Source organism: Cygnus olor, chromosome 12 (genome assembly GCF_009769625.2).
Source record: "Cygnus olor isolate bCygOlo1 chromosome 12, bCygOlo1.pri.v2, whole genome shotgun sequence".
Lineage (NCBI taxonomy): Eukaryota > Metazoa > Chordata > Aves > Anseriformes > Anatidae > Cygnus > Cygnus olor.
Genome location: NC_049180.1, coordinates 4390172 through 4407363, shown reverse-complemented (window position 1 = coordinate 4407363; position 17192 = coordinate 4390172). Strand labels below are relative to the sequence as shown.

The following is a 17192-nucleotide window of genomic DNA, read 5'->3' as shown; positions in this document are numbered from 1 at the left end:
TAAAAATGTATTTTCCAAGTTATGCCTGCACAGTATTAGGAGCCGGCTTTGCTTCCCTGTTGTGCTGAAGATGCTGACAGGCAAAGTCAAGGTGCTGTGACTTCTTGACTTCAGAGGGAGCTCTGATTTTTCAGGAGGAGAGCTAGACATGGAGCAGAAGAAAATACCTTTTTCTCTCTTCTGTCCCAAAACAAATAGAACTGAAAAGAAACAACTAAGTAACATCAGCAGCAATAATATTAGTTATTGAGTATAACAGGATGAGAGGCTGTTAACAGGTATTTTTAAAATGTACATCCCAGGTTATTATCCTAGTCTAGCAGCTGGATATTCATGGGACAAGTCTCAAGAAGGATTTAATTCTTTGTCTTTTTAGTACTGTTCATATTTTCCTAACTTGAGAAAAAGGTGAAATAACAGAAAGATTGATCTTTATTTCAAGATTAAAGCCTCCAAAGCTTATGATTTGAACTTTACTCACCTCTTTTGAAGAGGTTTGAAAAGCTGTTATGTAATCACATCTTTCATTTTAGCTACAGTTGGAAACAATACTATCAACATACCATAAAAATACTGTTTTTATTGTGATTCTATTTGTATTGCAAGAGTAAATGTCTCTCAGGACTTCCAGCTTAAATTTGCAAGCTCAAAATCTTTATGATTATCCAAGCTAAGCCTCAGACAAGCCTATAAAAAATTGCAGGTGTTTTATGCAAATGCAGACTCATGTTTTTGAAGCGAAGCCACAACTGACAGCAAGGTCACTTAAAGTTTTTGCTGTTTTAAAGGTAACGCTAGTTTCAGTGTATTCCTTGTCTTAGTACAGAACAAATGCCTAGATGCATTGGATTTCTAGGGCTGTAAAGTTTCGATGTATTTGCAGTGCAAGTACAGATATAGTAGCACACAACTAATCTATATTCCTTCGTTATTTAATACAAAAATTGAAGTGCATTTGATTCAGAGGAAAAGGAAAAAAGAAAAAGGAAAACAAACTGTCTTGGAGTAATCTTCTTCTAATCCTTGTATCTGTGAAGGAAACAAAATAATCTGAAACTGCAGACTTCAACTGAAGTCTCACATAGTCCCAGTGCCTGAAGGGGATGTGGATCTCTGAGACCTTGGTGAGATGTCACTGAGATGATGATTCTGCTTCAGTACCCTGACATTCACATCAGCAGCTTTAATCTGAGCTCTTTTCTGCATTTATTTGCTGTAAAGAGTCCTATAGCATTGATAAATTGTGTTTTCATGTTTTCTTTCGGGCACGTTGCTTTAGAAGTGCGCATCAAAGATTCGTGGGCCACCTTAGTGGCTCATCACACTGTTCAAGGAGCACAGTGTTGCCAGAATTAGAAAGGAGTAACAAGAAGGAATCCCGTTCGGACAAATTTTCTAGGAGAGAAACTGAGAAGAGAGGTAAGGGTTAGAGAAGAGGAGGGCTGGGAAATAATTATAAGGTACATGTGGTGGACAGATGTCATAGAGGGCACTGACTTATTTATTTATTTATTTATTAAAGTAGATTGTAGGAGGTAAATCAGAACTCAAAAACAACAACAAAAAACAAATTGAAAATAATAATAATAACAAAAAAAGCTATATCTATTCTTACAGGTTTCCTCAAATTGTTCATGCCCCCTTCTCAATACCAGTTTCTCTTTGCAGCCTGTAGCATGAGTCTCGTAAAACTTTGCTAAGATTATAATGCAATACCTTGGCACCAATCTCTCTTGTTTATGTGGCCATTAGTTCAAAGCCACAGACAAGCAATTTATTGGGTATGAAAAATGTCACCTGTGGCACCCTCATTTGCATCTGAAAATTGATTTTTGTCACACTGGGATTTTAGGACAACCTTTTTTGGCAGCCAACATTGCCACAAAGCATAATAAAAATAATTATGTGACCACAAAAGCAGGTAAGGTTCACTGTAAATTTTAAGTCTCTACAGGTTTGTAGTTGGCAAGGCATTGCTGATGAGATTGTGAGAGAGTTACCTGTGGTAATCTTTCTTGATGATTTAATATTGACACCTAAACTTAAAACATAACTTCTGATTGCTAGCAAAGTGTGTAACAACATAATGGTACTTGATTATGTTTAGTCAAACACTCCAGCATGATAGCAGAATATTAGAAATGCCAGCTGAACAATTGATGAACTATTAATTAAGATTTCTAAAGTGATAATTACTGAGACACAAACATGGAATGTTTGTGAAGAAAGTACTATAAAACACCTTTTGATGATCAGTTAAAACATATAATCTACTTAGCATTTTTGTAAGTGCTAAGTTAATTCATTTTTCATTTTCTGATGTATTTGGCTCTTAGAGTCTGCCAAGTTTTTGTCTCCTCACTGGTGAGACAGTTAATTTACATAGGAGGATGTCATTGTCCATTGTGATACTGAAAAATCCTATTAATTATCAGTGTTAAGTTTTTCAAATGCTTTCATTAGTTATTTTGGCAAAACAATTCCCCAGGGTAAGATATATTTATATAACAAATTCCGCTAAAGCCGAACCAACCATAAATGGATTATGCAAACTTGTTTCCTTTCTTGCAGATAAATTGTTTTACAGCAGTGTTCATTATAAGAAAGTTCTTTGCCCACTGTAGTACTTTATCAGCTCAAAATAATCTACAGCTTCAGTTTCAATGGTAAAAAGACACCATTCTTTAATATGAATGCAGCTTTTAATCTTAGCTCAGGATGTTGGTTCTTTTCTTTCTTTCTTCTTCTGCCTTATTTAAAAGACAGGCAAAGGATGGCAATTTATAAGTTCATACTCCTTACACCAAGTTTCTGTATGCAGCTATGAAGGGAGCAATATACTATTGAAAATGAATGAACATGATCTGACTGAAATGCATGTTAGAGAAAGGCAGGAGAAAAAAGTGAAAACTAACTCTTATTTAAAGGATGTGTAAGTTTTTACACAATTGAATGCATGTGGTGGAGAAATTTGGGTTTATTGAAGAGGTTGTTTTTCCTAAAATCAAAATTCATACCTTTGTTTTCTAATCAAATTCATATTCAGTATTTTAATACTTCATTAATAACACTGACATTCAGCTGAATATGGAGAGAAATGCTGACAGAGTGACAACACTTCTGGCTGTTTTTGTGGAATGCCTTTACTTGGATTTATGAGATAGGCTGTTAAACAATAAGCAGCGGCTGTGCATACATATTTCACATTCACCCAGTGCTGTTTCTGCTAGCAGAAGGATTTGAACTTAATCATGGGTTAGTCACAGTCCACCCAAAACTAAGCCTGTTTTAAATCACGGGTGGCACAAATATTTTGCACTGATGTCAGCCTTCAGCTGTTAGGCACACTTGCTTCCTTTGGCGCTCACTGGCGTTGGCGTCCTGCAGAGCTGCTGGCTTGATGGAGAGTACCGGGAATTTTGTCTGTCTTTGCCTAATTGGCAGTGAGATGAGACCTTGGCTATCACAAGTGTTACTAAAAACCACGCCACCTTTATCTTCCACTGTGACATTATAAAATCTGGCAAAAACTCAGATATATTTTCTTCTTTGCAAACAGGTTGATTGTCCATCAGTCCTCGCAGCTTGGGTTTAAATATTTACTGAAATAATAATAATTACTGTTGTTTTCTAAGTTTCTCTCCATTGCTTTAATTGTCTTTTCTCCTTCAGGGTTTATTATGTTTGGTCTTTGCAACTTTGGCTATATTTTGAATGTAGGCTTTATGGTTTGCAGCAGTAGCCTGAGGTAGTCTGAGAGTGTGCTCAGTAACATAGTTTCACCATATTTGGTTCTCTCCAATGGCAAGAACCAGCCTCTGCTAGAAAAACTCTATATTTAGTTTTGAATGAATGATTTTGCTTTTATAAATCACTTCTTCCAGAAGAGAATAGGAGTCATTGCTACTGGAGCAGAAACACTTAGGCAAATACAAAAACAAAAAGGTGTGAATTTCATTGCTTCTCATACTGATCATGTTAGCAGAAAAAAAAAATAATTAAAAAATCTATTAAGTTTGTATACAATCTACAATGAAATACCAGGAAATACTTTTTCAGCATTATTGAATGAGGCCTGGTTGTTATGAGCAATACGAGCAGGACTTCTTGTTTCTCTCTCTTTGCTCAAAGCTCAGAAAAAGGCAAATAACAACTATCTGTACTTCAACTTAGGAGAGAAAATACTAATCCCTGTAAAGTACTGATCAATAGAAGATAAATTAATAATTTCTATGTAGATAACTAGTAGAGGAATTACTGCATAGGTTATACCTGATACTACAGCAAGACTCTTCCAAACTTTCAACCTGCTCTTTATTTTCTTCATGTTTCTGTGAATGATGTCTTAGCCAAGTAAGATCCCTAGGCCACTCTCTCCACTGATTCTTGCTCTTCCTTTATTTTTAATGCTTATGTTTTTTGCTTTTGCATTCTATGTCACTAGTTTTCCAAGTGGCACAGACATTATTTGTCCTGTCAAGTCTTTCGGATCACCGAGATAACCTTTTTGTTTTCATCTTGTGCTGTAAATGTAATAAATCAAATCCTTGCCAAAAGCAAGTTTTGAATTTTATATCATGAAATTTGTATTTCATGCTCTGTTGCTTATTCACAGAAGCCCTCCAATCTGAAAAGAAAAATAATACCACATGGCTTGTGTATCTAATACAGACAAATGTTTCCAAGCAACTGCCTGAGCAATCTGAAGATCAAAAATTACTCATCTGAGAAACTTGCATATCATGGTAGATAATGTATTTATTCACAGATTTCAAGGTCTGTTAGTGGACAGTTTGTAAACTGAGACAGGGCCAAAAATGTATCAAATTATGAATGCTGTAATTTATTAACCTCTATTAGATAAATTCAGCGAAATAAAGCTATTTTAAGTTAAGAGACTCTGATATTGTGTTTCACTCCACTTTGAAATGTTCAGGAAATAGCAATCAGAACCCTAAGCACTAAGCTGATAGTTTGATTTTGCTGTAGTGCTACATTCACATACCAAAGGGAATGGTGCAGAGAAAGTTGAATAACACAGAGTAGAATTAGTAATTTTTTTACATTCCTTGGAAACTCTGCACTTTATAAATGCAACATGCTGTGCATAATCTGATGTACACAATGGGTTTTCAGTCACTTTTTAAAGTAGGACGTTTGTACTTGGCATGTGTGACAAGAACTGAAGAATTTATTTTATGAATTCATAGTGCTATTTAAATACAGCCCATTCAAGATTCTTCTGGGGCTAGCTGCATGATGGATAATTATGAGGAGTAGAGAGATTTTGCTGATTTAGCTCAAGCTGTGAGTACTCAGGTTTTTAATTCTAGAATTCTTCTGTTTAGATTCCAGTATGTCAGCAAAGGAAGCAGACATCACAGGTCTCATTGAATGACTTCACTGCTTTTGGAAGAAGATGTTGTGTTAGATAAAAGTAGAACTTATTTGATAAGACTGAACAAATATGAAATATGAACAAAATGTTTGCAAGCAAAGTAGACATTAGATGTATAATATTCTGTTTTGGCCAGTGTTCAGGCTTATGAATGCATCCTTTCTCAGAAAGACACTGGATTAGAAGTTGAGATCTGAATGGAGTTTTTAGATCTGTGGGGTGTAAGTGCTAAAATAATGTGATCCACTGGAAAGTCTCTGGAGGCAACCGTTAAAACTGAAAATGCTGATTCTATATATCTTCTCTGTTCCCTGTGATTACTTTGACCAATGGACTGTCTGTCCCTATTCAGTCACTCTTCTGTAGTTGATAAAAGGCTATGGAGTGTTCTCACCCTGCTCTAACACTTTTGAGAGTATTATTTATTTTTAATGTTCTTGGATGCTGTGTCCCACTGACCAGAAACCCACAGCAGGTAACCCACAGTCAACCCTACAAAAACAAGGCAGTAGGAGTAGCAACGAAGTTGCAGAACAGATGGCATGCAGGCTGTAATGAAGGTTGGATCTGTCTCCTCTTGGCCAGGAAACTTCAATAAGACCTGTTTACTTGGTGTTTGTGTAGGTGGTGACTGTTCTTATCCCATGGAGACACGTAGTTAAAAGTCAGCAGGTATGAAGGAGGGAATATAAATATTTGTATGCTACTATGGCTGCAGGTTGTTAGGGCAAAATGCTCAGATCCAAACATATGAATTTGAATGATATATGGTATTGCACTATGAACGTCACATCTCATGTATTGTAAAGCTGCACTTGACTTTAGTTTCAGCTGTTATAATCCAGAACAAAAACAAAAACAAAAAACAACTGCAAATTTCAATAAACTGTAACTCCTGCCATTTGAGTGGTGTTTTTTGTTGTTGTTTTGTTTTGTTTTTCCTGAAGAATGGGCATTGTCCTGTGAATTTAATCATGCCTGTGAATTTAATCATATGGTGGGAACAAAGAACACAGGAGTTGTTCAGGTCTTGTATTTTTGTCTCTGATAACTGCAGTCAGTGTCGGGTACTGTTCCAACACTAGTACCACTCAGTGAGTAAGAAGTGTCTAAAAGACACTACACCACAGTCTCTTACTTGTATCACAGTACAGAATTAAGCTTCTGATATTGGACACTTACTGTCTGTTAATTCGTTTGTATTGAAGAATAAAAATACAACCCAAATTGTGAAGTGGATTAATACACTACCATTTTGGCTCTTTGCACTCAGTTAATGCCTGTTAATTAATTTGGTCTGAGTAGCTGGACCAAGCTGTGAAGTGGATTAATGTACTAACATTTCGACCAAATTTCAAATCTAGTTTGGTGAATAAGGAGTTTTGCCTTAGCTTGGATCTAAGTGGGCATTTTGTCTTCATCACAGACTACCACTCCATTTGTCAGTCTGGCAGCTCCTGTATTGGAAAGCACAAGAATGCCAGCTTTGTAGAGCACCATGCATGCATAGTAAAGTCAAATAGAATATATCTAGGCTTTTTTTGAGATTTGTTGTGCAGATCTATGATCTCAACATAATTCATTCCTGCACTGCAATCTCATATATTATTTTTGCTAGTAGTCAATACAGACCTGATCTAATGGAGAGGAGGAAGAAATTGCTGTGGGCATTGCAGCATTACATTACATGCAAGAGTGTACCAATACTAACGGAAAGAAAAGTATTGAAACTCCCTCCCAGATAAATAGTCCTTGATTACTTCAAGAAGAAACAGACCTCTCAAATTCTGAATAAAAGGTGTCTTATTTTTCAGCATAAGGTAACTGGCAGATTTTTGCAATACACGTGACCACATCTTCTGTATGTAATCTGTGCTGTGCAAAGAAAGTGATTGATCTGGGTGTGTCCAACTGACTGCAGTTGCAGAGTTTAAGCTGCTAAAATGTACAAAGTATGGTTGTACCACATACAGTTCGTGATTTTTTTTCTGGGTTTTGTGAAATTGCAGACCGAGGGCCAAATAGTTCATTTTCCCCTCCACAAATTTTATGGGATGGAAAAATGGCAGGAGAAAACTGGGTTCAGTGTGTATTATGGTGGGATTTCTCCAGCTCCAGGCTGATATATGACATATATAAATCTATTCTTTGCTGCAGTACTTCATGCATGTCTTGTCAGCTTCTAATCACAAAGACGGGTTAAAATAAAGGGCATTATGAGGGGCTGCTATTACTTTTCTTCCCATGAATGAGTTGAAGAACCTGTGCCAAATCTACAAGGATTTTAGAACTTTTGATACTGGATGTGCTTTCTGTGAGGGACTGGAACTGGTTATCTGATAAAGAAATAGGAAATAGGTGAAATAGGAAAGCTTTGGAGGTGTAATGCCCAGAAGGATGTTGCTGAAGAAAAAGGCCTAAGAGTATATATAAAATAAAAAGGCATTCCATTAAACAAAAATGCACATTTTAGATAACTTCATTTGGGTAGGGTTGTATGATCAAGGTTCAAAAGAAACAAATTCAAAATGAATGCTAAAGGATGAACATTTTCCAAAGAAAAACAAGGCTCATAGAACGACACTGATACCTGGAGCGAGAGAAAGTGAGGGGTGTTATTTGGGATTGTGGGAGGTGTTCAGGAAAAACAGAAGGATCATGCAGAGTTTAGAGAAGAATAACAAGGTAAATAATCAATGTTTTGAATCAGATTATGGGTTGTTTTGTTGGTTGAGTGGGGATAATGAAGAAACTGAGCAATAACAAGGGATATGTGGTGATAGAGCTTGAAAATGTTGTTTGTTGAGGTAGCAAGACTGAAAAGGTTTGAACTGTAATCACAGCTTGGAGGGGATAGGAAGAAGTGTGTTTTATGCACCCACTCAGATATGGGACTGGGATTGCAGCCACTAGATCTATTAAACAGCATACATGATTTCAACACACAGTATTATTGCTTTAGGGTATGACGAAATTGCTTTTGTGCAGCACTGTTACAATGCAGTGAATTTCATAGCATTTGAGCAATCCAGAACATGGGTATAAAATGTGTTAGTTTTCTTCCACATACTTACAGCTTGCTGCCCTGGAGCAAGAGATAGAAAGCTGTTTTTCCAAGGTGGGACAACTTCTGCTATGAATAGGACTAATTTTTCGTGAGAACTAAAATTTCTTTATTAGGAATTGTCCCTATATCCCAGTACTGAAACATGAAACATCTTGCTCATGGCTGCTCATCCTGTTCCAAATTTGTATTTATATCAGTTGTCTGCTACTGATGTACGGATTTTGTGGTCTTTTATAGGCTAGTGCCCCAAGACAGTTCATGTTTGATTCATTTATCATGCCTTAGAATCAAGATGTATTTTCTATGTGTTTTTTCTCCTTCTTGCTCTGGAGATTAGGGTGTTTTCATCATGTCTGAAGCTTGCTGGAGTTAAAGGGAAGCTCTTATGAGTTCTTCCAATATGAGTGGAGAAAGGAGTCTGCTCAGTGGGTAGGAATATGAAAAGTAGGAAGTTAAGACTTTGTGTCCATGCTGTGCAATAAATTTTCCATGTGGTTTCGGTTAATTCTCAAAAGGATCAGTTTTCCGAAAGGTTTTAATTGCTTCAGAACTCCAGCATGTGTCTAGTACTATTTTCAATAGCAGTTTGGTATCTTAGTTCAACGGGTGATACTTTCATTAAAAGCAAAACAAAATGCAAAGCAAACAGGCAAACAAAAATCTACCACCTGTTTTCAAAGGTAAAGTTTTGTTATAGGACACTTTCTTCAGGCTGGATGCCTTGGCAAATGCATCAGCAAGTGTTTTCTCTATATAAGTTACATTTACTTAAGATGCTGAAGGTTTTGGGACATCTTTGACCATTTTGTATTTTTTTCTGGCATGCTATAAAAGCAGTCTTTGTTTGCTTTGCAACTGGTGTAAGCGCAGTAGAGGTGGGGAGAAGGGTATTTTTAATGGTGATAAGTGATACGTTGTTAGTGTACCTTGGTGAAGACAGAGACATAAGGTCAGCCGTTGCCTTTTTCCATAAGCCCATATTTGCAATGTTTTTGACAGATGCAGTCAGTCAGAGCTTATTTGGTTGCTTGTGTATAAGGGGTATCTCATTATATTTAATGAGCAGTGTGGAACCAGTATGAGATTTTCTGAAAGAGGGGGTGATTCACATATGGTTCAAAATGCAAATAACACCCACTAAATGATGACAAGAAAAGTCTGGAATGTTGATTTGAAATAAATAAATAAATGCTTGATTGCCAGTTCTGTATTTTTCTCAGAACAGGTAACTCCTATGGTTAATGTGTACAGAAAGGAAAGTTAATGGCATTCAGTCCATTATCATCCTAGAAAACCTTTTCCCTGACATAGAATAAGGCACATGTGAAGATAAATTAAACTTATACTTGAATAGAGACAGGGCTTTTCCACCACAAAAGATGCTGCAGAGGTTCAATGGAATGTATCATTTCACAAAGCAGAAGTTCAGATTTGTCTCCGCGATAGTTTACATTATTTGTCACATATGCATTACAAAAATACATCAGAACAAATTAGCATTAAAATAGTTGTGATTTACACATTACCAAATGTTTTCCAAAAAAAATCATTTTATTATTCTTGACTCCTCTGAAGATAAAGTAACCTCCATCCTATAAAAATACATATAGCACAGCTAGCTGAATCTACAGTAGTAAAGCTGTAGTCTGAGACTATGAAGCACCTATGAAGTTAAGGGTATATGGGCTAGGCCATGTAAGGATCTGCCTTTAGGTAACAATCAGAGTGGTAGAAAAACCTCCCCCCAAGTTAAATCAAGTTACCCTAGCAATTTCCATTACTCGGATGTCATATCTGACCATGCTGGAAGCTGTGAGGTAACTGAATCTCCTTAGCATGCTAGATTTTGGTTGTATTTGTTCTTTTAAAGTATAAAGTGTGATTTTTTTTAGCATGACATTTATGAGCATTGAGGACAGACTATTTTTAAGCAGATGTTTCTGTATATGCTATTGACCTTAACAATTCTCAGTTTTATTTGATTTAATGATTTACTTGTTGTAAGCAGTTGTTCTTTGAATTACAAGTAAAGTTCAGCACATTTCTTTTTTTTTTTTGTATTATTGAAAATATGAGAAAATATTTCTGACGTATTTGAGAAATCATTAACTATTAATACTGCTGTTAATACTGCTGATAATAACAATGGTCTGATGATAGAATTCACTTATAATGCACTTATGAGACACTAAATAAGTATTGCAGCTCAAGTCTGAAATGTCAGCTGAGAACTGTATAAAAATATTTTTTAAGTTGATCTGTGTGCAGTTGTATTTTCTTTCATCTTATGCAGACTTATTAGTAGAAAGACTGGTACACCACTGAATACCACATCCCAATTGCCATTTCAGATTAATTTTGTTTGCAGTGAGCATCCATTTACTTTTGTTTATTTTTGGAGTAGTACTTGGGATTGACCCCATTTAATACCATCAAGCTTAGTATATAAAAACAACAAAATGGCAAGAAACTCGGCCACTTTTCTGGTCACCATAGTGCGTTACAGATTGCCACTCCTGTGATGTTTCCAACCCTTTTTGTGATGAATCGATAAGTATTCAGCCACCTTATTCCCATGACAAGTTCTAATGAAATTTTCTTTGCTAAGACTAATGGTGCCTGCTACTGGATAGTGACTAGGCCATTCATTCAAATATTCAAGAAGTGCAATGACCCCAAGAACCCCTTGCGAGAAGAAAGGAAGAAAAAAAAAGGAAAAACAAAACAAAACAAACAACAACAACAAACAACAGGCTGGAGAGTTCTCAAGGGAACTGAAGAAATTTGAACTTGTGTGGCATCACAGGTTGGGCAGACTGACACCTTTCACTAAGCTAAATGTTAGAAAAATGAGGTGGCTGTTTGTTGCTTGCTTAACTTGAATAGGGAATTGAGATTTGTTGCCAGTGAATCAGTGAACAGTGTTGCCTTGTTGAGTTCTGAACTATTGCTGTTAAAAGTACTGATTCTGTGTCTAGAAAGGGAATTTAATAAAATGAAAAATAGGTGTAAAAACTAGTTATGAAATCATGAATTGGACAACGAAATGATAGTTGGATAATAATCAGGAAAAAGCAGCATAGCAATCACAGGCCTGACAGGGCAATTAAATAGTGAAAATAAAGAACCTGGTAGGATTTTTCTCCTACCACTTTTTTTTTTTTTTTTTTTTAATTGCAATCAGAGAAACAGAATTTTTATTTCTGCTGCACTCTTCTTAGAAAGGCATATATTTATTACAATATATATTTTTTCTTTAAACCTTTGCTTATGGGTGGACGTTTCTGGAAGCACACCTGCCTTAAGCTTCTGTATGTCTCACAAGGCAGCAGGAGATGGGAGAAGCAGGCAGCTGTCACAGCCATTCAGGCACTGGCTGAACCCCACATGTGGGGGCTCTCCAGACTGACGGCTCCAGACTTTAGGTACAGAAGCACTTGTCTGGAGCCATTGCTGCTAGAAAGATGTGATAGGTGCTGTAGTCTCTGATGAGCTAAGTCCAGCAAAGATGACAGAAAACTTTGACTCCAGTCAAAGGCCAAAAGGAAGCTCCTGTAATTCTAGCTTGATATTGTAAGACATGAATCAAAAGTACCAACTCCTTTGGAGTGATTTCGTATACCTTGTGATTTGCTTCGTTAAGAAATTGTAGGTGAATTCAGTAAAAATGCTTAGGTATGCAAAATATCCACCCTTGAATGGGAATCTTTTCAGTGTTTTGACTGTTGAATCAGGTGTTAAATGCACATGTACTTTCAAATTTCTTGGTTTCTGTCTTATATACTGGTTGAGGATAAAGCCATCAGTTGCCAGCTGCTTGGCATTAAGCAAAATCTGTTTCCCTGTTCTTTAGAAACAGGGAAAACATTATGAACTAGTATAGGTATAAACATGATACAAGGATCTAAATACATGTCATACTCATTTCCAATGACAATGCATCTGGGAGGTTACCCGTACATTTTCGTGAGCTGAAGGGCAGCCATCAATGTAGTAGTTAGCACAAGTCAGAACTGTGATCAGTTTAGCACTGCTGCAGTTGATCTAAGGAACTGATTCCCTCTCAGACATACCGGTAGTCATTCTTCCTCCTGTCCTTTGCAGTGTCACAGATACATGCCAGCCAAACTGCTGTGCTTAAGTGCGTAAGTGATTTTGAAAGCTGCTCTGTGCATTTGCCTTTGGACAGAATTCAGCTCTTTCGTTTTTATTTGACACTTCAAATGTTTTTGCCTTGAACTTTCTCATGAATTTTTATTGGGGAAAGTTCTTCTGAAGGACAAAAATAGGGACACAAGTGACCTTCAGACCGAAAGATTGCAGAGAAGTGGCAAAGCCTTTGGGAGAAATGGGAACTCCGAATCAGGGTGAGCCTCGAAAGGTTATGAAAATTGGCAAAATCGTGAGAAGGGATTCTCTGCATGGTTCTCACTGCTCTTTGACTTTATCGTGGCTAAAGCTGACAGTTGTAGGCTTGTTTCCCTTGATGCTGCTTGTCACCAAATTTGCAAAGTCACACTAAAGCTAGTAGATGTAAATCAGTGTTCTGGCTGTGATATACTCACTAGATGGAAGGCATCTATGCAGGTGGCAGCAGAACAGCCTGTGGAGTTCTTGACTGATGTTCAGATCACGCTATCAAGAAAACTCATTCATCTTTGCAGTTTTATAAAAATATAGCATAGAGATGAAGCTGTCCTTAGGTTATAAAGTAGCAGCTATTAAAACAACAACGTGGATTCCAGAACTGACTGAAAAACTTATTGCATTAAGAGAGCAAAGAAAAGTGTATGGTAGGATGTAACTGCCTTATTGAAATTAGACATTTCTTTCACCCTATGATTTGTTTTGCAAAATTGTCATGACAGCGTGAACAAATTGTAGTGATCTAAACCTTTTCCAGTTTCAAAATTAATTCCCAACACAGTACAAATTGGTGCTTTTTTTTTTTTTTTTTTTTTTTTTTTTTTTTTAAGGAAGGGGCCTGAGTCTAGGTGAGAGCTCTGGGAGATGGGAAGAGGCTGTCTTTGACCTCGGTAGCTGCTGAGTGTGCTTGGAGAAGAGGTTTGCGGAGGCTGTAGGATGAAGCAAAAAGAAGAGAATGGCCTCTGGGAAGCTGCAGTTTGTGCACCGAGAGGATCAGAGAAATGATGGGGAGGGAAGGCAGAGGTGTGATGGGCAGAGTTTTCCAGGGGCTAGAGGCCACTCTGAAGAGTTTGCTGTAGCTCATAACATGCTGAATTGCCTGAAGCTCAGCTGGAACTAAATACCCCAGCAAATGCAATGGAAAAAAAGCAGGCTTGTGTATAAACCACTTCTATTACTGTTCTTTCAGATATAGTAGCATGAAGTTTTCACTATGTAAAAGAAACCTACTGTCTGGTATTCTAAGTTGCACTGAGTTTTGGTGCCCATTGCTTTTTAACTTACAACTTTTTGGTCCTTTTTGAGAGATCACAAGCCTGGGGACAGTCTCAGCAAATCACCTGTAAGTTCTGTTTGACTTAAAGTGTGGACTGAGAAGTGGCTGAGTATAGAGGTGACTTGAAATGCGATAATGGAAAAATTATGTAAAACATTTAAAGTGTGGCTTTTTAAAGGTCATATGCAAGTATTTGAGGTAAGCCAAACCTTGTCTAAGATTTATGAGTAAAGCAGTCCTCTTGTTAGGATGGTAGACACACTTGCTTAAGTTTAAAACTAGTCTGTAGGAATACAAAATGAATACGGCCAGTCCACTGTTACTGTCATAAGTGGAATAAACCAACAGTTTTAAATAGTTTGATATGTTATCACTAATCATTGAAAAACACATAATATAAAACTTAGAACATGGTAATTCATGTTCATTTTACCTGAAGATATAGGGATTCGAAATGCTATTTTGAAAGTCATTGTACTTGGTCTTTTTCTTTTTTAGGAAATCTTTAAGATAGAAGGCAACCTTGGAATTCCAAGACAAAAAAGGGCTATTTTGGCAACTCCGATATTAATTCCAGAAAATCAAAGACCACCGTTCCCCAGATCTGTTGGCAAGGTAAGTCAACAAATAATAGAATCATTTTTTTATATTAAGTAATCGACGTATTTCTCTTAAAATGTTGTGATGCCTATCACATTGGTAGTAATATCCCAGACAAAATTAAGAAGCCTAAAGCTGAACAGAGTGGATATTGTGTAGACAGATGAACATGGCTTTGTATTCATGGGAGACTTTAATTGCATACATTCTGGTAAAAAGTATTAACTGGGACTGCTATCTGCAACAGAGGTTACCGTGTATCTATGTGTGAGGCTGGGGCTGAAATTTAGGCCAGAAACGCCATGAAGAATATCCTACTGCACAGTGTGGATTATCTTGTGTCTATTCTTAACACTTGGTAGGAATTCAAAAGGCATTAAATATAAAAATGTCCTAAGTTCATGTCCTTAAATTCATTTCTAGCGTCCAAAGACTAAGCAAGTTTTTGCAGACATTTTCAATTTGATTTTTTTTTTTTATTGTTTCCAAAGATCTGAAAAAGAGGAAAGTTTCTCTTGTGTCTGCAGGAAGCTATATGAATGAGAGTTCCAACAACCCCCTTTCCAGAACTTCAGATGTACAGCTAGAATACAAAATCATTCAAATTGAAATAAAAATATCTATTAAAATGGCTACTTAGGCAACATAAGTTGTAATTATATGAATATATTTTGCACATAGGCAATTTTGAAACAGGAATCCTATGCATTGCTCTGATTTTAGTAGGTGTGACAATGGCGTAATGGCCTATACAGCTGTAGATTATGTTCGTAATTCCCACCAGTGGGATCACTAGAGCTATATGCACAGATCGAGGGCAGAATTTTACTCTAGAATGTATAATCTTCCTAGCTGGTACCTAATCAGATACTTGAATAATTAGGAAAGATTGTTTTCCATTCAGTACAAAGAAAGAATAATCTCTGAAGATTTTTTCTCCCCTTTCTCTCCAAGTAATTTATTTAAAGCTATTTCTCCACTTTTCATTTCATGTTTCAGAGTTTTGAGAATTAATGATCAATAACTTAGTAAATATTGTTGTTTAATATACTAGTGATAAATAGTTAATTTTTAAGATTTCTGTTGCACAGTTTTAAAGGAGTGAGAGAATTAGAAGGTTACTTATACACAGATCTGCAGTCTTTTTTTTATTTTTCTTATTATTTTCCCCTTCACTCTCCTTCTTCCCCTACTGCCTGTGATTACTTTAAAGTTTTAGATCTCAAGTGGTCTGAGTTGCTCGCTAGAATTGCCTCCATTAAGTATTTTTATTAGTAGTTTAGGATGATAGTCCTGGTAATTGAGGTTTCTTAAACAGAATGAGATGAATCTGATATTGTTTGTACTTAAATGTATTCCTAGCATCTTGTCGTCTTGATTTGTTATCATTCTTGAAATGCTAGTTGGGGATCACAAGTTAGATGCGGTAGATGAGGTACAAACACAGAAGTATAAAAGCATCTGGCAGTCTGTATTTCAAAGGCCCTGAGACACCTATTCTCAACTGATGTTTAAATTATAGGAACTGCAAATGATCAGCACCTTGAAATACTTTGAGCTGTCATCAATTTAAAAAGTCTTTAAATATGTTTTTTTTTTTTTTTTTTTTCCCAGTATATTTCCAATTTAGGTATCTAGATGACTATTTTGGCTATAGTCTGTTGCAAGGAGTAACATAGAGTGAATAAGGGATGAGTGAGACAAAACTTTTAGAGATATTTAAAATAAGGGAATAAAACATTCTAGGTCAACTGCAGTAATTTGCAACTGAATGCTTAATAAAGCATAAATAAAAAGGTTTAGAGCCTCAGACATACTGATGGTAGGAAAGACAGTCTATTGTTCCTTAAATAAAAAATTCAGTAGAAGTCAATGCTGAAAATAAAGACCTAAAATAATTGCTTTTATAAGCTACGCAATGAAGTCTGTACTACTCTAGAGAACCTTAGACACCCAATTCATGTACTCGTTTCAGACACAACTTGCAGAAAAGGTTGATTATCTTTCTCATTTTACTTTAGATGTTTATTGTGAATTGTATGTAGCTTCATGAATTTACAAGAATTCTGCACCCTTCTGTGAGGCAAAAGAATCACAATTACTTCCTTCTTCCACATTATTTTGGGGCTTATCTTTAGAAGCCTCAACAAGGCATTGCATGGACTGATGAATTATAGCTACTGATGTGTATGAATTTCTCCTGAACTTTTTTGTCTCTCTGTTCTGTTGTAAGCACTGTGAAGGGGACATTGCAGACATATTTTGTAGCTGTGGTTTCTGTAGTGCTTGGAGGAAGAGAAAACTAAAAGAGAATGCTGATCCCAAGCTTCTAACTAGGCTAATTTGCATGTTATGATAGAATTTAAAAAATGAAGGAGAAGAAAAAGCATATTCTGGAGCATACTTTTGTCATGTAATTGCCAGCAGTCAGGGCTGAGGACTTGTGTAGGCTTGCTGTGAAGGGAATGGCAGAGATTCTCACACCTCAGGGGCTCACCCCATCTGTCCAAGGCAGTGAGCAATGTCCTTCTGAGCTCCACTGTGATGGGGGTTCCTGCTCAAATCCCTGTGAGCTATGGGTGACTCTGCCAGGAAGCCAGGGTCAACTCAAGCTGAACTGTGACAACTTTTCTATGAGAACCCTGTTCTTTCCATACTGCTTAGCCTCAGATATATATATGAAATATAGAGGCTTACGAAAAGGA

At 36.6% G+C, this 17192-nt stretch overlaps 1 protein-coding gene across 8 annotated transcripts in view; it reads left to right on the top strand.

The window, feature by feature from the left end:
• Positions 1 to 17192, top strand: part of CDH13 (cadherin 13) — a 478422-nt gene that overhangs the window by 177307 nt on the left and 283923 nt on the right. For 6 of the 8 annotated variants that reach the window (XM_040571559.1, XM_040571558.1, XM_040571562.1 and 3 more), the window contains exon 4: positions 14386 to 14502. The exons of the other annotated variants lie outside the window; for them this stretch is intronic. In XM_040571559.1, coding sequence (XP_040427493.1) covers positions 14386 to 14502 — 117 coding nt within the window. The remainder of the gene's footprint in view (positions 1 to 14385; positions 14503 to 17192) is intronic. 8 annotated transcript variants of the gene reach the window in all.